Consider the following 27,841-nt stretch of genomic DNA (forward strand, 5'->3'; position numbering starts at 1 on the left):
TTGGAACGCATAATGTGAACGACCTTCATAGAAATCCATGTTTATTTCACTTGATAGGCAATTCATTGCATGCTGAAATGCATCCAAATTGCATCAGTGTGAACCAGGGCTTGCAAAAAAAAATCATAACCTATCCCATCCCTCTTCCCACCCTGTTCCCCTCTGTACTCTGATGTACAACCCCTGGGGTTGCTGAGCTGTCAACCGCTCCAGTGATCCAGATGTTTGAAATCTCCGCTCTTCTCCTTCTTGGTCAGCACTACCAGGATGGACCTGATTGATGCCGATCTGGAGTAATCAATCAGAATTGGTCCAAGCCGGAAGTGCTGACTGAGAAGAGGGAGACGAGCAGGGATTTCAGATCCTCATATCGCTTTTTTTCTTGGGAAAAGTGTACAACAAGCTAAATAAAAAGCGAGATTGATGTAGCTTGTTGTTGAACCTGGATGCCAATAGATCGACATCTGGCCATCCCAATATATATATATATATATATATAGATAGATAGATAGATAGATAGATAGATAGATAGATAGATCTAGATATATATATATATATATATATATATATATATATATATATATATATATATACCCTGTTTCCCCGAAAATAAAACCTAGCGTGATTGTCGGTGATGGCTGCAATATAAGCCCTACCCCCCAAATAAGCCCTAGTTAAAGTCCTTGTAGGTCTTATTTTCAGGGTAGGGCTTATTTTCAGGGAAACAGGGTAGGGCTTATTTGGGGGGTAGGGATTATATTGCAGCCATCACCGACAATCACGCTAGGTCTTATTTTCGGGGAAACAGGGTATAGATAGATAGATAGATAGATATATCAATTTTTGTTTTTTTTTTGCATATTTCTCACATATAAATGATTCAGATCATCAAACAAATTTTAATATTACTCAAAGATAACCTGAATAAATCCAAGATGCAGTTTATAAATTATTATTTCATTAAGGGAAAAAATCTGTTCAAACCTTCCTGCCATGTGAAAAAGTAATTGCCCCCTCCTATGCTGAATCATGAATGAACTATGAATAACCACAATTTTTTGGAAAGCTGAGTTAAATTTCACTTGCCACACTCAGGTCTGATTACGGCCAGACCTGTTGAATCAATAAATCACATAAATAGAATCTGTTTGACAAAGTGAAGCACACTAAAAGATCACAAGCCACACATCATGCCACAATCTAAAAAAATTCAAGAACAGATTAGAAACAAACATGCATCGGTCTAAGAAGGGTTTCCATGCCATTTATAAGGCTTTGGAACTCCAGTGAACCATGGGGAGAGCTATTATCCACAAATGGAGATAACTTGGAACAGTGGTGAACCTTCCCAGAAGTGGCGGGCCTACAAAAATTACTTCAAGGGCATGACCACAACTCATCCAGGAGGTCATAAAAGAACCCAGAACAACATCTAAAGAACTGCAGGCCTCACTAGCCTCAGGTAAGATCAGTGATCATGATTCAACAATAAGAAAGAGACTGGGCAAAAATGGCATCCATGGTAGAATTCCAAGACCAAAGCCACTGCTGACTAAAAAGAACACACAGGTTCACCTCACATTTACCAAAAAACATCTTGATTATCCCCAAGACATTTAAGCAAATATTCTGTGGACTGATGAGACAAAAATTCAACTTTTTGGAAGGTGTGCATCCTGTTGCATCTGGCATAAATCTAATACAGCATTTCATAACAAGAATATCATACCAACAGTCAGACATAGTGGTGGTAGCGTGATGGTCTGGGGCTGCTTTGCAGCTTCAGGATCTGACCGACTTAACATAATTGATGGAACCATGAATTCTGAGCTCTATCAGAAAATCCTAAAGGAGAATGTCCGGCCATCAGTTTGTGACCTCAAGCTCAAGTGCACTTGGGTTATGCAGCAGGACAATGATCCGAAACACAAAAGCAAGTCCACCTCCAAATGGTTCCAACAAAGCAAAATGTAGGTTTTGGAGTGGCCTAGTCAAAGCCCAGATCCGATTGGGATGTTGTATCATGGCCTTACACAGGTCATTAATGCTGGAAAACCCTCCAATGTGGCTGAATTAAAACAATTCTGCAAAGAAGAGTGGGCCAAAATTGCTCCACAGCAATGTGAAAGACTCATTGCCAGTTATTGCAAACGCTTGATTGCAGTTGTTGCCGCCAAGGGTGGCACAACCAGTTATTAGGTTTAGGGGGCAATTACTTTTTCACATAAAGCCAGGCAGGTTTGGACAGCTTTTTTGCCTTAATAAATGAAACCATCATTTAAAAACTGCATATTGTATTTACTCGGGCTATCTTTGTGTAATAATAAAATTTGTTTGATCAGAGTCAGTGTGTGTGTATGTATATGTGTGTGTGTATGTGTGTGTGTGTAACCTGCATGGTTTAGGAGATATCCCCTGTATTTGCATGTGCCGACGTCATCGGCACATGCACACTTAAGCAAACTGAAGCAACGGCACGTACGTTAGACTGTGCCGTTACTGGCGGCTCCCATGCGTAGGAGTGACATCATCGCGGCTCCGGACAATCACAGCGACGGAGCCGTGATACCCAGAAGTAACCCCTGAGAGCGATGTCGAGCGGTGAACGAGGACCGCTGTGGGTGCTTCGATCTCAGATAAGTTGTTCATAATGAGCTAGTATGCTATGCATACTAAAAAAAAAGTAAAGTTAGCCCAATTTTTTTGTATAATGTGAAACATGTTACACCATGAGAATCGTGATCTTTATTCTAAGCAAAAAAACGTGATTCTCATTTTAGCCAAAATCGTGCAGCTCTAGGCGTTAGTTCCAGTGAAGGGAACTCTTAAGGCATCAGCATACCAAGACATTTTGGACAATTTCATGCTCCCAACTTTCTGGGAACAGTTTGGGGATGGCCCCTTCCTGTTCCAAAATGGCTGCTCACCAGTGCACAAAGCAAAGTCCATAAAGACATGGATGAGCGAGTTTGGGGTCGAGGAACTTAAATGGCCTGCGCAGGGACCTGACCTCAACCCAATAGAATACCTTTGGGATGAATTGGAGTGGAGACTGCGAGCCAGGCCTTCTCGTCCAACATCAGTGTCTGACCTCACAAATGCGTTTCTGGAAGAATGGTCAAACATTCCCATAGACACACTCCTAAACATTGTGGACAGCCTTCCAAGAAGAGTTGAAGCTGTTATAGCTGCAAAGGGTGGGCCATCAATATTGAACCCTACGGACGAAGACTGGGGATGCCATTAAAGTTGTACATGTAAAGGCAGGTGTCCCAATACTTTTGGCAATATAGTGTATATATCACAAGATTTTAGCAGACTTTGTTGCCTTTTTTTCTGTTGAAATTGATGTGTTACCATGCCCTTTACCAAGCTAATCTACCTGTATCATCTCCACCTGAGCAGTGCTGTAATAAAAAAAAAATAATTTAGCACACAAAACAAGTGGCCAGAGCCAACAGCCACGTTGCCTTGCACCTCATTTTACAGCTGCCATCTTTTCTCTTATACAGGCCATTATTTATAGTCAGGGCTTTTGAAGATTAGCTAAAATAATGACATGAATATTGCTCTTTATTGATTATTAACCACCTCAATACAGGGCATTTTCACCCCCTTCCTGCCCAAGCCATTTTTCAGCTTTCAGTGCTGTCACATTTTGAATGACTATTGCGCGGACATACAACACTGTATCCAGATTGTTATCATTTTTTCCCCACAAATAGAGCTTTCTTTTGGTGGTATTTGATCGCCTCTGCGGTTTTTATTTTTTGCGCTATAAACAAAAGAGTGACAAGTTTGAAAAAAACACAATATTTTTTACTTTTTGCTATAATAAATATCCAATTTTTTTTTCTTTAAAACAATTTTTTTCCTCAGTTTAGGCCAATACGTATTCTTCTACATGTCTACATATTGATTGGTTTGCGCAAAAGTTATAGCATCTACAAAATAGGGGATAGATTTATAGCATTTTTATTATTTATTTATTTTTTTTACTAGTAATGGCAGCGATCTGCGATTTTTATCATGACTTGGGACCATTCATATTTATACAGCGATCCGTGCTATAAAAAGTATTGCATTGATTACTGTATAAATGTGACTGGCAGGGAAGGGGTTAACACTAGGTGGTGATCGAGGGGTTAACTGTGTTTGCTAGGGAGTGATTCTAACTGTAGGGGACTCACTAGGGGAGGAGACTGATCGGTGTTCCTCTGTACTGGGAACACACCATCAGTCTCCTCTCCTCTGACAGGACCGTGGATCTGTGTGTTTACACACACAGATCCACAGTCCTGCTGTGTTACCGGCAATCGCAGGTGCCCGGCGGACATCGCGGCCGCCGGGCACGCGCACCGGGTGCCCAGTGACACGGCGGGCGCTCGCGATTGCCGTCGTCGGCGAGCGCCCCATGGTGGGCCGGGAAAGCGAGGGCGTCATATGACACCCTCCCGCAACGAGAGCTGCGCCGCCTGGCCGTCAGTTGACAGCCGGTTGGCAAGCAGTTAAACCATTTGCTCAGTTGTCCTTTGTACCATTCTATGGCTGAAGTTTACTTTAAAACACTCTGACTTAGGATTACACAGTTCATTTGCGGACTGGTGCACAGTTGTTATATATAAATACACGGAGCTATATTAGTAGCTCTTACTGTGGACTTGAATGTCCCAAAACTCTATATGTATAAAATCTAAATTTGCTTGGATTTACCTTAATGATAAATTGTACAAGAAATCAGTGGCTCTGTGGATAACCAAAAGAAGCCAGGTGACTCTGTTGAGAAAGTAGTTGTATCAGTAACTATTTGTTAGGTATAGCTTTTATCTGCTTCAGGCATACAGAGCAAGCAGATTAGTGAGCTGACATGTGCCAGGTACTTACGTTGGAGCATTGGAAAGACAGATGACCATACGCATCAGGACGCTAAGGATCACTAAAAGATCTACATGCATCCTGGGATTTTTATAGTGATGCTAATTGAGTAATTGAAATGGGTTTCAGGTGCCTCCCTCTCATCCCACCACTTGCCCACCATAGGCGCCCCCACTGCCAATGCAGCCCGTGTGGCCTTACTCGGCGTTCCAGAGGTCAGGAAGCCCCGATCGCCATCGTCACTTCTGCTGTAACTGCGTGACGTCATGACGCCACGCGCACGTACGGGAAACCCGCACAGACGCGCGCGGCAGCCGACCATCCGGAACTGATCCGGTGTTCTGCCGAGAAAGTTCCCCTCGGTGGATAATGACCCCCCTCTACTGCGCAGGCGCATCGCTTGCGCAGTAGGAACAACAAGGGAGACGCCAAAAAGAGCCGAAGCTGAAGACCCGAGTCAGCTGTACACGGCGCCTGCGTGCCAACACTATTTTATTAATAAAGAGTTTGTAACAGGCCTCGCTGCGCTTGGCATATTATTCTGACTCTATGTCCACTTGGATGGTGGGGCTTTAACGTGGACATAGGGTAGAATGTAGTACGCAGACGCCATGTACAGCTGACGATCAGCTGTTCATCTTCGTCTATTTTCGGCGGCTCCGTAGACGTTGGTACTGCGCAAGCGCAGTACAGGGGGGTCCTTTTCCAGCGGGGGAACTTTCTCGGCAAGACACCGGGATGCCGCCGGTGTTCTGAGGAGAAGTGTCCTCCTATCGGATAGTGTCCGCCCCGTACTGCGCAGACGCAGCGCTTGCTCAGTACAGAGGACAAGGAGACGCCGAAAGTCTCCGAAGTTGACCAGCTGACCATCAGCTGTACATGGCGCTTGGGCACTTAATAGAACTCTTTGTAACAGGGCCCCTCGCTTCGCTCGCCACGCTTCGGGCACGGCCTCGCTGCGCTCGGCATCTTTTTATTCTGACTCTATGTCCACTTGGATAGTGGGGCATGAACCTGGACTCAGGGCAAAATAAGTGCGCAGGCGCCGTGTATAGCTGGCAATCAGCTGTTGAACTTCGGAGACTTTCGGCGTCTCGTTTGTCCTCCGTACTGCGCCTGCACAGTACAGGGCGGAAACTATCTGATAGGGGACAGTATTCGACAAGACACCGGCAAGAAAGTTGCTCCCTTCAGCGGCCGAAAAATCATATCTCGGGCGTCTGGCGGAGCATGTTGGGAGCACAGCGTTGCTATGCTCCCCTGTCTTGCCAGGAAGTCGCACAAGGAAAAGAGCCCCCACCCAGGAGATCATCACTGTGAACAACATGGGAATCTAAAAAATAAATAAAGGTAATAATCATAAACAAAACATGATGCAATCGAATCACAATTGCAGTTATAGGTTAGTACAACAACAGTATAAATATTAATTTTTAAATTGATCAAGAATATATCTTAAGAGCTGTGTGCTGTTGATCACTGATCCAGCAATATGTAAAATACACCATGGTAGTGTAAAACTATGGTGACAGATGTATGTCTTGCAATCCAAATAGCACAGACCTTTGTTAACTAATGTTCTGCTTGGTTAGTGAAAGGGGGAGGAAATTTAGATTCAATCTAATCCTTCTAACCAAAGTCAGTATTATCTCCTAACAAATGATTTACCCATTCATCACCTAGAGAGTTACTCATTGTACATAAATTATCTGACAACGCATAGATGGTGGGACAAGTTAACAGTACTCAGCTCTTATCCAGCTCACGTGTGTCAAGAGGGAAGGGGTGTTTAGCCACCCAAAAATGTTATAGCATGGCAAAGACGCATGATGTGAGGGGTATTGATGCTGCACACCCCAAATGAATACAATATGGGAAAGGTTCCCTTTAAGTTGAAAAAATTCTTTATTAAAAAGTTGGCATAGCATGGACATATAGCAGTTAAAATATAAGCTCTGGTAAGGAGATATGATGACATTCCAAATACAGAGGTGATCAAATACCACCAAAAGAAAGCTCTATGGGGAAAAAAAGACAAAATTGTTATTTGAGTACAGAGTCGCACAACCGCGCAATTGTCAGTTACGGCACTGCGTTACTTTATCACAATAAATGGCCTGGTCAGGAAGGGGGTAAAACATTCCAGAGCTCAAGTGGTTAAGGTTGCCTGCCCCTGCTCTAACCCCTCCCTGAGCTATATGTACATTTTAAATAGTCACATTTTAAATACAGTTCACTTTTTTTTCTGTTTATCACTAAGTCTTTAATGAATTATGCATTTTACATCCTGCTTTTCTTTAGAAAAATATGGTGTCATCCCGAAAAAATGTTTCCCTGAATCTCATACCTCAGAGGCCACAAGAAGGATGAATGATATTCTTAACCACAAGGTGAGGGTGGTATATAGTATAAAAAGAGCAAGCTTTTGATAGCGATCAACTATGCACATACATATCTGTCCAGTAAGCCAAAGAGCTATGTGCAAAGTGTAGTAATCCATAGAAAATAAGCAGAATTTATTTTTCAGTGATCTGACTTCAGTAAGCTGAAATCTGATCTTGCTATTATGAATTGCTGCTCTTTGCATTATCAAATTGTCCTTTGTGGTTTTTTACTGAAAAGGTCCTTTTGTTTCATTTTGGTAACTTGCAGCAGAAAAATGACACCTGGAATAAATAGTAATAATAGAAATAATAGTAAATTGGTAAAAGCATCTTCACTTTCCTGTGAAGTTATACTGTATGCTGCTGATTACCTGGCACTTTCACACACAGCTATATGCAGTTGTGCTCATAAGTTTACATACTCTGACAAAATTTAAGATTTCTTGGGCATTTTTCAGAGAATATGAATGATAACACAAAAACTTTTCTTTCACTCATGGTTAGTGTTTGGCTGAAGCCATTTATTATCAATCAACTGTGTTTACTCTTGTTAAATCATAATGGCAACAGAAACTATCCAAATGACCCTGATCAACATACCCCAGTTCTTAATGCTATGTATTGCCCCCTTTAACATCAACAGCTTGAAGTCTTTTGTGGTATTTGTGGATGTGGCTCTTTATCTTCTCAGATGGTGAAGCTGCCCATTCCTCTTGGCAAAAAGCCTCCAGTTCCTGTAAATTCTTGGGCTGTCTTGCATGAACTGCACGTTTGAGATCTCCCCAGAGTGGCTCAATGATATTGAGGTCAGGAGACTGAGATGACCACTCCAGAACCTTCACTTTATTCTGCTGTAGACAATGACAGGTCGGCTTGGCCTTGTGTTTTGGATCATTGTCATGTTGGAATGTTCGAGTACATCCCATGCGCAGCTTCCTGGCTGATGAATGCAAATGTTCCTCCAGTATTTTTTGATAACATACTGCATTCATCTTGCCATCAATTTTGACCAAATTTCCTGTGCCTTTGTAGCTCACACATCCCCAAAACATCAGCGATCCACCTCCGTACCTTTCATCATAGGCCTTGTTGACTCCTCTCTAAATGTAGCATTCATGGTCATGGCCAAAAATCTTAATTTTGATCTCATCACTCCAAATGACTTTGTGCCAGAAGGTTTGAGGCTTGTCTCTGGGCTGTTTGGCGTGTTTTAAGCGGGATACTTTGTGGCATTTGAATAGTAATGGCTTTCTTCTGGCAACTCGACCATGCAGCCCATCTTTCTTCAAGTGTTTCCTTATTGTGCATCTTGAAACAGCCACATCACATGTTTTCAGAGAGTCTTGTATTTCACCTGAAGTTATTTGTGGGTTTTTCTTTGCATAATGAACAATTTTCCTGGCAGTTGTGGCTGAAATTTTAGGTGGTCTACCTGACCGTGGTTTGGTTTCAACAGAACCTCTCATTTTCCACTTCTTGATTAGAGTTTGAACACTGCTGATTGGCATTCTCAATTCCTTGGATATCTTTTTATATCCCTTTCCTGTTTTATACATTCAAACTACCTTTTCCCGCAGATCCTTTGACAATTCTTTTGCTTCTCCTGTGACTCAGAATCCAGAAATGTCAGTGCAGCACTGGATTAAAGATGCAAGGGTCTGTCAGGAGTCCATTTTATACACACACACACTAATTACAAGCAAACAGATCACAGGTGAGGGTGGTTACCTTTATTAGCCATTCAAACCCCTTTTTGTCAACTTGTGTGTATGTTATCAGGCTAAAATCACCAGGGTATGTAAACTTTTGATCAGGGTCATTTGGGTAGTTTCTGTTGCCATTATGATTTAAAAAGAGTAAACACAGTTGATTGATAATAAATGGCTTCAGCCAAACACTAATCATGAGTGAAATAAATGTTTTTCTGTTATCATTCATCATTCACATTCTCTGAAAAATGGCTAAGAAATCATAAATTCTGCCAGGGTATGTAAACTTATGAGCACAAGTGTATGTATGAGTGTCCATGCACACGTGTGCACATTTATGTCTGTTTCAGTCAACATACAGGTGATTAGCTGTCATACACATGCTAAGAAGTGAGATTGCCATGTCATTTTTAGAATGGTGCATATTTTCCCCTTCTGATTTGAGACCTAACACTTATGACCATAATGTAGGGGAGGATTAGCTCTTTTGTTCTGCAAGGATTATCTTCAAATGAAAAGTTTTGGCAGATCTGGTCTACACACTGTGAGAATTTTTAGGGTTGGTTTGTTTGTTTTAGAGCAGCAAAACATAGTCTACTTTCTCAGGTAATGCAAATCGATATGGCACCATACAAGTTTAGCCTCTTGGCTTCACATTGGATGATATGTTCAGCTCTAGTTTTTTTCTGTTTTTTTATTTGTTTGTTTGTTTTTTTCAGCACAGACTCGCTCTTTAGACATTGTCCCACTTTGATAAATTACAGACATCAGCTGTTTTGGGTATTATGTAGAACAGACACTCTGTGCATGTCTGCTCACATGGTATCTATGCAGCAATTGTCTCCAGAGAAGCTCTGACTAGTTGTATACAAAACTCGCCTGTCTTCAGCCTTCTCCCTTGGGTTGCCTGTTTTGTTTATTCGGGGACCCTTTCACTGTCCAAACAGACCCACCCTAATCAACCCCCAATCCCCACCGAAAGACATCTGTCACAATATTAATTTACTGTCTTTATATTCTTGTTTACTTTTGTGTGTTTTTGTTTTTTTTTTTATATTTTTTTTTCTTTTACATTTAAACCGTAACTGCTGTGACCATGTTTTTCTAAAAGGGGGGGGGGGGAGAAACACCTTTTTATAAGCACCCAAGTCCTGGGTGCCAATTTAAAACCACACACAGATTGTTGCTATTTGTAGTGTACCGCTGCAGCATTTCTGTCAGCATGGAAGCTCAAGTAGAGCAGTTGCAGCTCTGTTCAGCCTCTTCCTAATATGATTTCCAACTTGACTCTGATCAGCAGAGCAAGCCAGCAGGGGCCTAGAATTAAAAATATTAGAAAAAAAAAAAAACATTCTGTGCTCCATTTTTAGTGTTTTGATCACACAATCTCAGGCGATGACTTCATTCATATCGGTCATACAAGGTAAAATACTTGATGCACACATTCAAAGGTCATAGAAATATACAGTATGTACTTGACTTTACAGTTACACCCATGTTAAAGTATAACTGAAGGCAAAACCTTTTTTTTGTTTTGGATAGAATGGAGAGGGATTAGAACACCTGTCATTTTTTTTTATTACTACTTACTCACTTCTTGCTTTGGCTATGGGACAGGAAGTGAAGGGACATCTCCACAACGGGACATGGCTTATAACCCTTCCTTACTCTATCCAAAATGGGAAAAAAGTTTTGCTTTGAGTTCCACTTTAATATTATACAGAGTATAACTGACAAAATTACTTGTGTGTATTTGCAGATGAGGGAATATTGCCTACGGCTGAGGAACATGGTCTCCAGCAGCTGTACAAAGGAAGAGATCTCTGCAGCTTTGGATACTATGATCGAAGAGGTAACCATTTGCATGTGTTTGTTATTCTTGGCTAGTTTTGCATTTCATGGGACCATAAGGACTTTGTGTGCCTGTATGATAAATACATGTATGCTGAGTCAAGTAAAACACAGCATCTAGTGTTTTTTTCTAAGTCTAAGTTAGATCTGACATTGCTGATGACCTGAAAATGTAAGTTTTCTGGCTGTCCCTCACCTCAAAACTTTTCAAGTCACTAACCCAAAACAAGCATGCTGTTTAGTGCATTTGAACTCCTGAACTGCATACTTGTTCTAGGCCATTGATTTGGAGTATTGGATTAGCATGAGGACCAGACAACTATAATTTTCAAGAGGAGAGGTTAGCAGAAGTAACCTTCCTGGTTCTCGCAGTATAGTTTATTACAAAAAAAAAAAAAAAATAAAGGAAAATGAATTTATGCAGAAATGTCATATCCATGTTAGCCACTAGATGGCAATGTAGGAGAGGAAACACTCAACTAACATTTATTATTATATTTTATATACTTATATAGCGCCGTCAATTTACGCAGCACTTTACATATACATTGTACATTCGTATCAGTCCCTACCCTCAAGGAGCTTACAATCTAAGGTCCCTAACTCACATTCATACATACTAGGAACAATTTTAGACAGGAGCCAATCAACCTACCAGCATGTCTTTGGAATGTGGGAGGAAACCGGAGTACCCGGAGGAAACCCACACAGGCACAGGGAGAACATGCAAACTCCAGGCAGGTAGTGTCGTGGCTGGGATTCACACCAGCGACCCTTCTTACTGCTAGGCGAAAGTGCTATCCACTACACCACTGTGCTGCATTTACCAATATAAAAGAAAATTTCCATTGCTGAAGCCAGCCAGCTGGGTGGCTGCTGAGGTGGGACATATAAGGGGACAATCATAATCATTTTTTTTTTTTTTTGCATAGAATGAGAAGTCGTTTTTTTTTTTTTTTTTCTTTAGGTCATTTCTGTGTAAACCTTATTCCAGATTAAAGCTGACTTTCAGACAGATCTGAAAATCTCCAACAGTGTATTCCTTGAAACATTGTGATATATCTTTTTAAAAGGAGCTAGTATACATTACTAAATCTGATTCTATATCAGCTTCTTATAAATCCCCTATACAGCAGCACACAGGCAGAGAGGATGGGACAACACTAGGGGCTACACAGACATGTGCTGATAAGTAACATTATTATACAGGATTTCTATAGCGCCAACAGTTTGCACAGCGCTTTACAAAGTAAATGGAGACAATACACAAACAGTACAATTCACAACAAGAGGGTTAGAGGAACCCTGCTCCTGCAAGCTTGCAATCTAAGAGGGAGGGGCTAGGGAAACAAAAGGTAGGGACCGTGGGATGAACTAATGAGGGGAGTCGAAGATTTGGTTGTTAGCTGGAGGCAGGCTAGGCCTCCCTGAAGAGATGAGATTTCAGGGATCGTCTAAAAGTGGACAGAGTAGGAGATAACCGGACAGATTGGGGTAGTGAGTCCCAGAGGATGGGAGAGGCTCTGGAAAAGTCCTGGAGACGAGCATGGAAGGAGGAGACAAGGGAGCTAGAGAGCAGAAGATCTTGGGAGGAGCGGAGAGGATTGTTTGGGTGATATTTGGAGACAAGATTGGGGATGTAGTTTGGGGCAGAATTGTGTATGACTTGGTATGTTATTGTTAGTGTTTTGAAATTTATTTGTTGGGCATTTGGAAGCCAGTGGAGGGATTGGCAGAGATGAGTGCAGAAATGGAACAGTTGGTAAGGTGGATGAGTCTGGCAACGGCATTCGTGACGGACTGAAGAGGGGATAGCTTGCGGATAAGTAGGCCAATGAGGAGGGAATTAGAATAGTCAAGGCGAGAGGTAACAAGGGAGTGAATAAGTTGTTTAGTGTTGTCAACGGTTAGAAAGGGGTGTATTTTGGAGATGTTTCAGAGGTGAAGTCTGCACGGTTTGGACAGTTATTGGATTTGGGGCTGAAAGGACAGGTCGGAGTCTAGGATTACACCTAGTACCTTGGAATGAGCGGAGGGACTGATAGTTGTATTATTGATCTTGATGGAGAAATCTGGGGGGGGGGGGGGGAGACACAGGCTGAATAAAAAATTACGAGCTCGGTTTTAGAAAAATTGAGTTTTAGGGTCCTTTCACACTGGGTCGGTTTGCAAGCGCTTTTGCGCTAATAATAGCGCCTGCAAACCGACCCAAAAGTGCCGCTGCTTTAATTCCAGTGTGAAAGCCCCGAGGGCTTTCACACTGGAGTGGTGCGATTGCAGGACGGGAAAAAAAGTCCTGCAGCAGCATCTTTGGATCGGTGAAGGAGCGGTGTACACTCAATCAATGGGACGGCGCGGCTATACCGCCGACAAAGCGCCTCTGCAGAGGCGCTTTGCGGTGGTTTTGACCCCTTCTCGGCCGCTAGCGGGGGTAAAAACCCCCCGCTAGCGGCCGCATACTGATGGTAAAGCGCCGCTTACAATAGCTGCGCTTTACCGCCGACGCCGCCCCCGCCCCAGTGTGAAAGGGCCATAAGGAAGTGATGTGACATCCATGTTGATATGTCAGTTAGTGATGCTTCAGTTAGTAATGCTTCAGTCTCCTCTAGTAATGCTAGAGGAGACTGAAGGAGTGAGGTGAGGACTAGAGAAGTAGATTTATGTGTCGTCAGCATAGAGGTGGTACTGGAAGCCATGAAAGTTTATTAACGGACCAAGGGAGGAAGTGTAAATGGAGAAGAGAAAGGTTCCAAGGACAAAACCTTGAGTTACCCATACAGAAAGAGGAAGTTTAGAGGAGGAAACCGTTATAGGTCACACTGAAGGAATGCTGTGATAGGTAGGAGGAGAACCAGGAGAGAGCAGAGTCTTGAAGGCCAAGAGTGGAGGTTTTTGAGGAGGAGGGGATGGTCAACAGTATTAAAGGCTGCAGAGAGGTCAAGTAGTAGGAGAATGGAGTGGTGGCCATTGGTTTTATCAGTTAGTAGGTCATTAGTGAGTTTCAGTAGGGCAGTTTCAGTGGAGTGTAGCAAGCAAAAGCCAGAGTATAAGGGGTCAAGAAGGTTGTTGTCAGTAAGGTAGGAGCTAAAATGGTTGTAGGAATTCTAAAAGTTTTGGCGCAAACAGGAGCAAGGAGATGGGTCTTAAGTTGTTCAGGCTTTTGGGATCCAGTGAGGGCTTTTTAAGTATGGGGGTCATCCGGGCATGTTTTAGAGGGTAGGGGAAGGTGCCAGTAGAGAGAGATTGAAGATGTGAGTGAGGGCGCATAAGATAGAAGAAGAGGGTGACCATAGTAGATGCGAGGGAACAGGATCCAGGGGACAGATGGTAAGGCAGGCTCCTGAGAAAACTTGAGACCTCTTCGGTAGTAGCAAGGTCAAAAGAGGAGTGTGCTGAGTGGATTTGTACAGGGTATCTTAAGTGAGTTAGATGTCTGTGCAGTGGAGATGTCCCCACAAATTGCATCAATCTTGTTTTTGAAGTGATTTGCAATCTCGTGAGCAGTGAGCGAATTACTGGGTGGAGATGGTGTTGGAGAAAGTAGAGAGTTAAAAGTAGAGAAGAGACAATGAGGACCGGAGGACAGCGTGTTAATAAGGGTGACACAGTAGGTTTGTTTGGCAGCATGGAGGGAGGAATTGTATTTTAACCCTTTCTTGCCTAAGCCTATTTCTGACATTTGTTGCTTACAAGTTAAAATCTGTATTTTTTGCTAGAAAGTTACTTAGAACCCCCAAAAATAATAATATATATATATATATATATATATACACACACACATGTACATTTTTTTTTTTTTTTTTTTTTTTTTTAGCAGAGACTCTAGAGAATAAAATGCCGATCGTTGCAATATTTTATGTCACACTGTATTTGCGCAGTGGTCTTTCAAACGCAATTTTGTAGGGAGAAATACACTTTGAATTAAAGAAAAACTAAACAGTAAAGTCAGCCCAATTTTTTTGTATAACGTGAAAGATGTTACGCAGAGTAAATGGATACCTAACGTGTCATGCTTTAAAATTGCGGACACTCGCGGAATGGCGACAAACTACAGTACCTAAAAATCTCCATAGGCGCGCTTTAAAAAAAAAATCGGTTATCAGGTTACAGTTACAGAGGAAGTCTAGTGCTAGAATTTTTGCTTTCACTCTGACGATCGCGGCGATACCTCACGTGTGTGATTTGAACACCGTTTTTACATATGCGGGCACAACTTGCGTGTACATTTTCTTTACTGCGTGAGCTTGTGGGGACATTTGTCAAAAAAATTTGAAGCACTTTTATTGCTGTCACAAGGAATGTAAACATCCCTTGTGACGGTAATAGATGGTGACAGGTACTCTTTATGGAGGGATCGGGGGTCTAAAAGACCCCAAATCCCTGCTTTGCACTTTAAAGTATTCAGATGGCCAAAAACGGATATTGTGATTACTGTATTTTTTTTTTTTTAAACTGGCGCCATTGGCAGCCGAGTAAACTGGAAGTGACGTTGTAGTGTCACTTCTGTGTTTACACAAAGGAGACTGGAAGAAAGCCGAGGCCGCATATGTGTTTACGGTCGGCGCTAAGGGGTTAAGAAGGCAGATTTATATTGGGTGAATGCATGCTGGGAGTTGGTTTTATGCCACACTCGCTCCAGTGCTATGTCTCTTAAGGTTTCTGGTGTTGTAGGTCTGCCAAGGGTGTAATGGTCAGGGCCTGGTACTTTGTGTAGTGAGAGGAGCAAGAGAGTCCAGTGAGGATGAACGTGAACTGTTGTAGATAGAGGTGGCCAGGTCGGGGCAAGACAGGGGTGAGAGAAGGAATAAAGTGGCGAAGGTTTCTGCAGGTAATTGTTTTCTACTTGGTGGGACATGTGGTTGGAGACAAGCACATTGTGAAAGTGATGAGGTTGTGGTCAGAGAGGAAAGGGGGTGTTGGTGAGATTGTAGGGGGTGCAAAGATGGGCAAAAACAAGATCAAGAGTATTACCATCAAAGTGAGTGGGGGACTGTGTCCATTGTGTAAGGTCAAAGGATGAAGTTAAGTTGAAAAGTTGGGATGCGACTGGGCTGTTAACATTGGTGGGGATGTTGCAATCACCAAGGATAATGGTGGGTATTGCAGAGGAGAGAAAGTAGGGTAGCCAGGCAGAGAAGTCATCCAGGAATTGTGACCCTGGTCCATTAGGTAACATGTTTTTAGATAGCTAGGGCAGTGGGATGACTCCATATTCTTGTTCCTTTCCTGTCCAATTAGAGGTTAGAGAGGTGAGCAGATTGTATTTCTTAACTGCAGTAAAGTTGGATCACCAACCTGTCTGTGTTGCCTGCCATAATAATCCATATTCTAAAATACCTATACACACAATGTACTGCCCAAACCCACTAAATCGAATCCAATTAAAATACCGAGCAGAGCACTGCAGCTAAAACATTTGGCCACACACATGGTATCAATCTGATTCAGTAGACAATAATTTAAACATATTTTCTCCTGGGTGTAAACTGTAAAATGACATACATTAACATTCACAGTGCATCATATAGATTTGTAATATAGAGCTGTAGTCCTTCTGATATTAACCACTTCAGCCCCAGACGGATTTAACCCCTTCCTGACGAGCATTTTTTGTGATACGGCACTGCGTTGCTTTAACTGACAATTGCGAGGTCTTCTACATATTTTTGGTAAAAAAAATCCCAATAAGCGTATATTGATTGATTGGTACGGGTACGCCCATTTGCGCAGCCATGCCAATCTGCCGATGTATATCGGCGTGCACTGAACGGCAAGCGGTTAAGATGGAATTCAGCTATATGTCCGACTCTAGCAGCCAACGCATTCTCTTCTGAAGAGCTTATATACACTCGCAGAAGCTCATAATCCAGTAAAATGTAGAATGCCCACTGATGCTTTTCTGGGTTGCTTTCAGATACTTTTCCCTCCAGTTTATTTCTGTTGCGTTCCAATGGCTTTGGATTCCTAAAAAGATTGGAGTACAGCGCACAATTAAAAAAACACAGCTCTATGTCTGTTTTTGTTTTTTTTCTTTAACGCTGTGGTAAGGACTTACTGCTGCTTTTAACCACTTCCGATGTCGATATATACGTCCTAACTTTGAAGAAAAAAAAAACAACAATTCTCAAAAAGAGGCTCAATCCTTAAGTGGTTAAATGTACTTGTAAGGCCTCGTGTACACTGCTGCTGGTAAACGAACGTTTAGGAGCAGTTTTTTTTTTTTTTTTCAGCTTCCCCTGAACTCTCCTCTGTTCTCTTAACAGCGCATGTACACAGGGTCATTTATAGTCATGTCTAGGCAGTTGAGGTTAGAAGCATTTTTTGGAATGCAAAAAAACACTTTCAAGATGGATGTTCAGAGGCATTTGAAACTCCAAATGCCTATAACAGCTTGTAAACGCAGTAACTCACGTTTAGCTGCGTTTCGTTTATAGGCGTTTTTAATGGAGCTACAATTCTGACTATTTGCAATGCAAAAAACACTTCTAAACGCAAACGCGGCATGTAAAAACAGACGTTTTTAAACATCGATTACTAGCTGTCAAGTTCCATCATTCAGGAGAGCTTTTAAAATGTCCCATGTACATGAAGCCTAAGTAGTTTTGTGTAAAGGCATGACCTACTGTCTTGTATGTCTCTGAAATATGCATGCCCTTTTCAGTGGAGTTCACCTCTGTGTGGCATTTTGTTAGTTTCTTTACACTAAAAGTTCAACAAGAGTAGCGCGACTCCAAGGAAGATTGGGGCGCATAGCCAACAAATTTGAGACTCCAAGTTTACTGGTTTATAAACACTGGTTTATCGATCATTGTCCACCAATAGGTATCTGTTTTTAGTAGACTGACCCACATTTGATACACGTTTGCTTATTTAATACTGTTAGATTACACCCTTTAATATTGAAGAACTGCCAGGATGATTCATTCCTATGGGATTATAACATTTTGCACCGTACTCTGACTTGTTCTACAAGCAAATATCCAATATCCAATATATAATCACTCATTTAGATAAATGACCCAGCATATTTCTTATTGGCCTCATCTTACTGTTACACAATGCCTTGTTATCAGTATTGACATCTAAAACCTTATCAAGAACGTAGTAATATCATGCATTTTACAACTATAGGAAGATGGTAGAGCTGCAGAAATATCAGCTGAGCAGGCTTTGTTGGATTCATTTTATTTCCAGATTGGATATGATTTTTATCTTCTATGTAGCTAATAATTAAACATAGTAACCCTGTCCCTAGACTGTAGTCTAGCTAATCAAAGACTAATTGGTCAATGTATTCTTATATGGCAGGGTAGTAAATCAATGCAGTTTTGCAGCAAGCATTGCTGTACAATATCTTCCAGTAGACAGATTGACTTAATTTTTGGGCTATTCGTTATTGAAAGGTATTCAATGTTGGTTATTGTAGATCTTCTTATTTATCTATGCCCATAAGTATTAACATTATCTAAAGTACAATTAAAGGCTCCTATGTGACTCTTGAAACAAGTACCAAATGCACTTACTATGTGATCCACAAGCCTCATAAACAATACTCTACTTGCCCTCCCTGACCTAGGCAAATCCTCCATTTGTGTCTTGCACATTCCCCCTCCCAGATACTGCAGCACACAGTAAGAAAGTTTCAGTAACAGAATCAGTGTTGTCAGTCCAGAAAGTAGTGGGCAGGTTTAGGTGTGGCCAGGTGCTTATTGACAATCTACAGGCTTGTGAATCGGCAGTGATAATGCTGATAATCACACCCCATTTGACATTTTTTTTCATCCCACACTAGTTCAAGCAGGCACAGTCTACATGAGTGGCAACTCTGCTCTATATTCTGGAGCAGTGCAGCATTTTTGCCACCATATCACAGGAAGCTACATTGGGTGGAGTTTGACAGGATTAACAGGTATTTTTGTGAATTGCAGGGGGTTTTAGGCTCTCTTCTCTGTACTCAGGCTGCTCAGCTGTCGGATAATTTTCAGCACTCATTGATTCCTCTGTGGCTCAACTGGTTATCCTTATCTGCTCATCATTCCGACCCACAGCCAGCCCCTTCTGGCTCTTTAAACTTCCTTGTTTATTCCTTTCCTGCCTTCGCCTGGTCAACATATCTGGAGTTTCTCTGCTGTGTTCCTGTGAAAGACTTTGCCCGGCTGATGTCCCTTCTGGTTCCTGATTCTGTTCCTCTGCCTCCGACTACGCTAATCTCTGGTTTCCTGATTGCTGGCTTGTCTGACTACCTGCTTTTGGCTTCTGATCCCTGACTTATGTTTTGACTACATTCGCTGATCTGTACTGTCACGGGCATGGCCGGAGCAGAGGCTGTTGGAGAGGACTGTGTGCAAGCCTGTTGCCCACCGATTATGGGCCCTAGCATTTGAGGTGAATGAGAAATCCAGTCTGAACTGTATTAATCGGACTCAGTCATGTATATATTGTATGGGGACTCCTTACTGTATATTTGTGTCCCTGAAGAGGGAGGGGGGATTCCTCCAGCAGCCCCCCACTGATAAGACTGATTCATTCTGCTGGGACACATCCTGTGAGGAGATGCTGGTGTTATCAACATGTGTTTATGTTAATTGAGAGAGCTGATCACATTAGCCACCAGCACTGGCTAATAGACGAATGGTCTAGGCTGAGGAGGGGGGAGATTGTTGTTTGTATTGTTAATTGTATTAATGTGTGAAGCTCGGTGCCCACAAGACTGTCATCTGGTCTGGGTACATTTTGTAGTAAATTAGGTCATGTTAATTAGGTTAGCTTTGAGTCATCCCTGCTGTATAAAGGTCTGTGAGATCTCAAAATAAAGGGAGTTCTGATGTACTCCAAGACTGGTGTTGTCTAGTTCTTGGGGTTCCTATAGCCAGATCCATTGGACTCGTGTTCCAGAACTTAGGAAGCGGTATATGACGGAAGCACTCAAGCGGAGTGTGGGGCGTTCCGTGACATGTACCATTTTTACCATTACATTAAAAGGTGCGTTTTTTTTGTTTTTTTTTTTTTTTTTTTCTGCATTTCTGTCTCCGTCTGATTCGTGGTTCCTGACAGTAGGCGAAGGCCATGAATTCAGAAGATGCACACAATCCACCTAGTGGTAATATTTTTTCCAGATTGAATGAGCAGGACCACCGCATGGATCAGTTTGCCATAGCGTTACAGATGCTCCTGATTCACACTGCTCACTTGTATCCTCCCACTGTGGCTGTTCTGGTACAACCAGTGTTGCAGGCCGTCCCTGCTGTTGCTCCAGTCTATGTGGAGGCACCCGCCTCGAATATTACCTTTGTAAGAGGTATGTCTGGTTCCGCTCTGCTTCCCCAGCGATTTGGGGGCTATGGCGTTCAATGCAGAGGGTTTCTCAACCAGGTTGGGATATACTTTGAGATGCTGCTTCAGGTGTACCCCACGGACAGAAGCAAAGTAAGCTTCATTACTTCTTTGCTTTCTGATAGAGCCTTGGCAAAACCTTTATGGGAGATGCAAAAACCCATTGTCCTGAGTTACCCTGAGTTTGTGGCTTCCTTTTAAGAGGGTATTTGACGTTCCTGCTGTCAGGGCTGGGCTCAGCCCTTCCTTCTCAAAGCTGGCCGCTCAGCTGTCGGCTAATTGACAGCTCCTATCTCTCCACAGTGACTCACCTGTTCATCCTGCTCGTCAGTCCTGCCTACTTAAGCTGTCCAGTCCAGATGATCTCTGCTATCGCCTTTGTCACATCTCTAGAGACGCTCTCCTGTGTTCCTGTTAAAACTTGCTTGGCTGAGCTCCAGATCCTGCTTGCTGTTCTACTACGCTCATCTCTGGCTCCCTGACATTTTGCCTTGTCTGACTATCTGATCCGGTTCCTGAACTCTGGCTAAGTTTTGACTATGTTTACTCTGTTTACCTTTTTTTTATTATTATTAAACAAGTGTGGTTTAACTGTACTTCTGTCTGTCTGATTCATGGGTTCTGACACACGCTCGCTCAACTTGTGCTACGAAGAGCCTCATGTGCATCGAAGAGTACGAGAACTGTTGCCGGTTATGCCATTGAATTCCGTACTTTGGCAGCAGAGGTTGCTTGGAACAATGAGGCCCTCCTGGCTGCTTTTACTTATAGTCTCTCGGATAACATTAAAGATGAGAGAGCAGCCCAAGACATACAGTTGCAATAAAAAGTATGTGAACCCTTTTGGAATAATATGGATTTCTGCACAAATTGGTCATAAAATGTGATCTGATCTTCATCTAAGTCACAACAATAGACAATCACAGTCTGTTAAACTAATAACACACAAATAATTAATTGTTACCATGTTTTTATTGAACACACCATGTAAACATTCACAGTGCAGGTGGAAAAAGTATGTGAACCCTTGGATATAATAACTGGTTGAACCTCCTTGCCAGCAATAACTTCAACCAAACGTTTCCTGTAGTTGCAAATCAGACGTGCACAACGGTCAGGAGTAATTCTTGACCATTCCTCTTTACAGAATTGTATCAGTTCAGCAATATTCTTGGGATGTCTGGTGTGAATCGCTTTCTTGAGGTCATGCCACAGCATCTCAATCGGGTTGAGGTCAGGGATGACTGGGCCACTCCAGAAGGCGTATTTTCTTCTGTTTAAGTGATTCTGTTATTGATTTACTTCTATGATTTGGGTCGTTGTCCTGTTGCAACACCCATCTTCTGTTGAGCTTCAGCTGGTGGACAGATGGCCTTAAGTTCTCCTGCAAAATGTCTTGATAAACTTGGGAATTCATTTTTCCTTCGATAATAGCAATCTGTCCAGACCCTGACGCAGCAAAGCAGCCCCAAACCATGATGCCCCCACCACCATACTTCACAGTTGGGATGAGGTTTTGATGTTGGTGTGCTGTGCCTCTTTTTCTCCACACATAGTGTTGTGTGTTTCTTCCAAACAACTCAACTTTGGTTTCATCTGTCCACAGAATATTTTTCCAGTACTGCTGTGGAACATCCAGGTGCTCTTGTGCAAACTGTAAACGTGCAGCAATGTTTTTTTTTGGACAGCAGTGGCTTCCTCTGTGGTATCCTCCCATGAAATCCATTCTTGTTTAGTGTTTTACGTATCGTAGATTTGCTAACAGGGATGTTAGCATATGCCAGAGACTTTTGTAAGTCTTTAGCTGACACTCTAGGATTCTTCTTCACCTCATTGAGCAGTCTGCGCTGTGTTCTTGCAGTCATCTTTACAGGACGCCCACTCCTAGGGAGAGTAGCAGCAGTGCTGAACTTTCTCCACTATAGACAATTTGTCTTTACCATGGACTGATGAACAGCAAGGCTTTTGGAGATACTTTTATAACCCTTTCCAGCTTTATGCAAGTCAACAAAACTTAATCGTAGGTCTTCTGAGAGCTCTTTTGTGCGAGGCATCATTCACATCAGGCAGTGCTTCTTGTGAAAAGCAAACCCAGAACTGGTGTGTGTTTTTTATAGGGCAGGGCAGCTGTAACCAACACCTCCAATCTCATTTCATTGATTGGACTCCAGTTGGCTGACACCTCACTCCAATTAGCTCTTGGAGATCTCATTAGTCTAGGGGTTCACAGACTTTTTCCACCTGCACTGTGAATGTTTACATGGTGTGTTCAATAAAACATGGTAACATTTCATTCTATGTGTGTTATTAGTTTAAGCAGACTGTGATTGTCTTGATTTAGATGAAGATCAGATCACATTTTATGACCAATTTGTGCCAAAATCCATATCATTCCAAAAGGGTTCACATACTTTTTATTGCAACTGTACCTACGGATCTGGAAAAGTTAATCCCATTTCCCATTCTCATTGACTCAAGACTCCGTGAGAGACCTTCCTTTTAAGGAGTGGTCGTATGATTGCGCAATAGACCTTCAACTTGTTGCCATGCCCCCTCGTGGCTGGGACAACCTTGGAGGATAAAGCCATGGAGGACTATGTTGCCAGTTCACTTTCTTGAGGGTTCATCCACAAGTCCTCGTCTCCTGCTGGTGCTGGCTTCTTTGTGAAAAAGAAGAGTGATGAACTGATACCTTGTATATATTATGGGATCTCAATCGCATCACGATTAAGAGCGCTTATCCGATTCCATTGATTATGGAATTATTTGACCACCTCAGCGGATTTTAACAAAGCTCGATGTGAGAGGGGCATACAATCTCGTGAGGATGAAGGAGGGCGACGAACTGCATTTAATGCCAGGACCAGACATGAATACCTCGTAATGCTGTTTGGTCTCTGCAACTCTCCTGCAGTTTTTCAGGAAATCAAAGATGTCCTCCGAGATATTCAGAATTCCTAGAGAGCCACCACACAGATGTCTCCCGTGTGCTACAGAGGTTGAGAGATAATAACCTGTATTGTAAGTTGGAAAAGTGCAAGTTCCATCGTGAACAGGTTAAATTTCTGGGTTATGTCATTTCTACTACCGTTTTTTCGATGAACCCAGAGAAACTATCTGCAGTTCTACAATGGCCTCGACCTGTAGGTCTACATCCGCTACAGTGTTCTCTTGGCTTTGCCAATTTAATGTCAGAATTTATTTGTAACTTCTATTCTCTGGTCAAACCCCTGACTGATATGACCAGGAACTACGGAAACCCACAGAATTGGTCTCCAGATTCCATTAAAGCCTTTGAGTCTCTCAAGGCTGCCTTTGTTTCAGCTCCTGTGCTGGTTACATGCTGATCCTTTGTTACCCTTCATTCTTGGGGTTGATGTGTCTGAGACTGGAGTAGGCGCCCTTCTGTCTCAACGTCCTACCTCTGAGATCGCTGTGCATCCTTGTGGCTACTTTTCTAAGAATTTGTCTCCTGCAGAGTGCAATTACGAGATTGGGAATAGAGAATTGCTAGCTATCATTTTAGCTCTTAAAGAATTGAGGCATCTCCTCGAGGGTACCACTGTGCCGGTCCTCATTTTGACTGACCATAAGAATCTCCCATTCTTGTCTGAGGCTAAACGCTTCTCTTCCAGAAGGGCATGATGGGCTCTTTTTCTGTCAAGCTTCAATTACGGGGGGCGTGGTATGGAGAGAGGGCGCGCTGCGTGAGCGTGCGGAGGTTCCCGGGCTCTGAGAGACACGAGGAGCGTTGAGCCTGCACGATAGCTCCTTCCTCTCTGCCCACAGCGTATCGCCTCCAGCCGGGGGAAGAGTCACCGGAGACGCTGTCCCAGGGGCAACGGACACAGAGATGCCTTGGTGGTAGCTCGTCTATCCCCATTGCCAGCTACATTTAAAGGAGAGAAAGAGCCGGGAGAGAGCAGCCAGGGACGCCGGCACGGAGGGACGGGAAGTGGAGAGCACCGGCATCGAAGAGCAACCCCCTCCCTTCCACGAGACTTCCCTTCTCAGCCAAGAGATGTCGGCCCGAAGACGTCATGCCTTACCCCCCTGTGGAAAGGGGAAGGCACAGTCGGGCACTATGAAAGCCTACCTATCACCGCAGAGCATAGAACAAAGCAAGGCTGAACGGAGGCTGTCAGGACATGGAGGGGTGAGGTCTGTGGGGTCAGACACCTGAAGCAGCCAGAAACAAGGTGAGGAGACACCATTGAAGGGTCAGCGGAGCCTAAGGAGGATGGGAGACTTGGCTGAGGGGGGGGGCGGAGAGGGCCGAGAGCGGGGTATGTCATGAGCAAGGTAACCATGAAGTGATGGGACTGAGTTACAATGAGAACCACAGAGATGGCCAAAAGCTGGAAGGAGGACGGGGTGGACAAGATACAAGGGGAAATGGGGGATTGGAACTCAGAACTGTGTCAGGGGAGAGGGCTGGGTAGGGTGGAGGCTGGAGTGAGCTGCATGGAGGAGATATGGAAGCGGCTAATAGTGACATAGAAGCACAGAAACAGCAATGGACCCTTAAGACCCCCATGGGGGGGGATTGGGGGGGGGGGGTGTTTCCCTGCCTGGTTTTCTCTTCCCTTCCTTCCCCTCCTGTATCCCCATTCTCACTGGACCCCTGAGCTGGGATAACCTTTCCGAGCAGCAAGCGGAGACCTAGTTATATGTTTGTCTCTTGTCCTTAGAATTAATATTATTTACAGTGTAAACGGCTCCTCCTGCTCTCGGGGCCCAGGGAGAAACCGGATTTCCTTAATCCATACCGTGAATCATCTTTGCCCCGATAGGAAAGTCCCAAAAGGGGGACTAATTTTTCTGCAGTTTGGCAGAAGGGAGGACAATCTCAGGGATGGGAGGTATACCTATAGGGAGATTGATCCACCAATTAGGGGAGATGATAGGAAATATAAGGTGTGTATGTGCATGTGTGTCTGTTGGGGGGGGGGGGGTTGTTGGGGTTTTCTTTTTTTTTTTTTTTTTTTTTTTCTCTCTCTCTCTCCCCTTCCTCGCTTTTCCTCATTTTACGCAGTATGTCTCATCCATCCCGGGCATCGTTCACTTTCGTACCCTCTGAGCGGGGAAATATCTTCTTGGAGCACCGTGGAGACAGGTACAGGGGGCTGTATATATTGAATGACAGAATTGAAGATAGTATCATATAATGTAAGGGGCTTAGGAGCTCCAAATAAGAGGGGGCGTCTCTGGTGTGAACTGCGTGGCCAGAGGGTAGATGTTATATTCCTCCAGGAGACGCACTTCACAGCAGGGTCGATCCCCAGATTACCAGGCTTTCCATTTAATCAATGGTTTCACTCAACCTCTCCTATTCGTGGAGCTAGAGGTGTTACAATAGCAATTAATAGAACAACTCCTTTCTTACTTGAAGAAGTGGAGAGGGATCTGGAAGGGCGTTTCTTATGTGTAAAAGGAAGAATACAGAATCAATATTACACGTTTGCATCAATTTATGCCCCTAATAATGGAACAGTAGATTTTATATCAAAAACAATGAAAAAACTGGAAAAGTTGAGGGAAGGTATACTGATATTGGGAGGGGATTTTAACCTCACTCTAGACCCTGAAATGGACACCTCATCCGGTAAGACAGTACTATCTTTTAGAGCACAGAGACACTTAAAAAAGAGTCTTAGAGCGTTACATTTGGTAGATAGCTGGAGGATTTTGCATGGCCGTGAAAGGGATTATAGTTACTATTCAAGAATACATAACACCTATTCACGGATTGATCTATTATTGGTTGATCAATTTGATTTACATCTTGTGAAATCCTCAGTAATTGGTTCAATTACGATATCAGATCATGCGCCAGTCGCTTTGAGCTTACGAATGGGTGGTGTAGGCAAAAAAGAAAGGAACTAGCGACTAAATGAATCTTTTTTGGATGACAAAAGGGCTTTTGAAACCCTGAAGGGGTGTCTGATATCGTATTTTGAGATCAATAAAACAGAGGAGGTGTCCAACCAAGTAGTGTGGGAAGCACATAAAGTGGTTATTAGGGGGGAGATGATTGCGCAGGGGTCACGCCTTAAGAAAGAAAAACAAAAGGAAATCACGGATATCCTAGAGGAGATACATAAAAATGAGATAAAACACAAAAATAGTCGGGATCCGGAGGATGACAATAAGCTGCTGGAGTTGAGGCTTAAGTTAACCAAGTGTTTAGATCTGAAAGTTAAAAACAAGCAAAGATATTTTGCACATCGCTTTTATGAACAAGGTAGCAAGGGGGGAAAACTGCTAGCGAGACAATTAAAAAAACTACAGGAATCAAGGCACGTTCATAAATTAATAGCAGGTAATAAACAGGTTATTGACTCCCATAAAATAGCAGCAGAATTCCAAAGGTATTATAGATCCCTATATAATATAGAGGGGGATAAAAGAGGAGAAGAGGGGGGAGGAATGAGGCAGGAGATCAGGGAATACTTAAGGACGTCAGAACTACCAGTAATTTCAACTGCAGCACTGGAGGAAATGGAACAACCAATTACAGTGGAGGAGTTGGGAAAAGTGGTGGGAGGACTAGCATTGGGGAAAAGCCTGGGCCCTGACGGTTTTACGAATATATATTATAAAAAGTTCCTTCCGGAGTTGGCCCAGCCATTCTGTGACTACCTCAACTCCGTAAAAACTCCTAACCCATTGTCAACAGAAGCTTTGATGACACATGTGACGGTCCTCCCGAAAGAAGGGAGGGACCCGCAGGTGTGCGCTAATTATAGGCCCATCTCCCTCTTGAACTCTGACATGAAGATCCTATCCAAAATCCTGGCTCTCAGGATGCAAGATCATATAGCAACAATAATACAACCAGACCAAACGGGATTTATAAAAGGACGGGAAACTAGAGATAATACAATTCGTGCCTTACAGATATTGCACTGGGCTCAAAATGGACCAGAGCGAATCCCAAGGGTCTTGATCTCTATGGATGCTGAAAAAGCATTTGATAGGGTTGGTTGGGTCTTCTTGTCGGAAGTTCTGAGGGGGGTGGGCCTGGGAGAACGTATGATGGGATGGGTCCTGGCATTATATAATAATCCCAGAGCAAGGGTCAAGGTAAATGGAGTGTTATCGGAGAGTTTTGAGATCCGGAATGGGACTAGACAGGGGTGCCCATTGTCACCCCTGCTGTTTGCCTTGATCCTTGAACCCTTTTTGTGCAAAATAAGGAGGAATGGAGGGATTAACGGGATCCGTATAGGGGCAGTTGAGCATAAGGTAGCGGCTTATGCGGACGACCTTTTATTTTATTTATCTAAACCACAGGAATCCTTAAAGGAATTGATGGGGGAAATAGAGAGGTTTGGAGCCCTATCTAATTTTAGGATAAACCCGGAAAAATCAATTCTGATGCCAAGCCATGTCCCCCCCAAGACTAGGAAGGCCATACAAGATGGCTTTCCTTTTATTTGGAACACGGACTCTCTGAGATATCTGGGGATAAATATAACAGCGAACTTAAAGAGGTTATATGAGCTCAATTATGGCACATTATTAGCAAATATACAGAGTGACCTGAAAAGCTGGAAAGGACATTTGATGACTTGGTTTGGAAGAGTGAACGCAATAAAAATGAATGTCTTGCCGAGAATTATCTATATACTATACACTATCCCTATAACACTCCCACAAATTTTTTTCAAGCAGATAAGAAGGGCC

The 27,841-nt window shown here is 43.0% G+C and overlaps 1 protein-coding gene across 1 annotated transcript in view; it reads left to right on the forward strand.

Annotated features, from left to right (window-relative positions):
* The window catches only part of BLMH (bleomycin hydrolase), a 116,620-nt gene that overhangs the window by 28,409 nt on the left and 60,370 nt on the right, over positions 1-27,841 (forward strand). The window contains exons 5-6 of the mRNA XM_073616845.1: positions 7,177-7,265; positions 10,728-10,820. Coding sequence (XP_073472946.1) covers positions 7,177-7,265; positions 10,728-10,820 — 182 coding nt within the window. The remainder of the gene's footprint in view (positions 1-7,176; positions 7,266-10,727; positions 10,821-27,841) is intronic.

Source organism: Aquarana catesbeiana, linkage group LG02 (genome assembly GCF_042186555.1).
Source record: "Aquarana catesbeiana isolate 2022-GZ linkage group LG02, ASM4218655v1, whole genome shotgun sequence".
Lineage (NCBI taxonomy): Eukaryota > Metazoa > Chordata > Amphibia > Anura > Ranidae > Aquarana > Aquarana catesbeiana.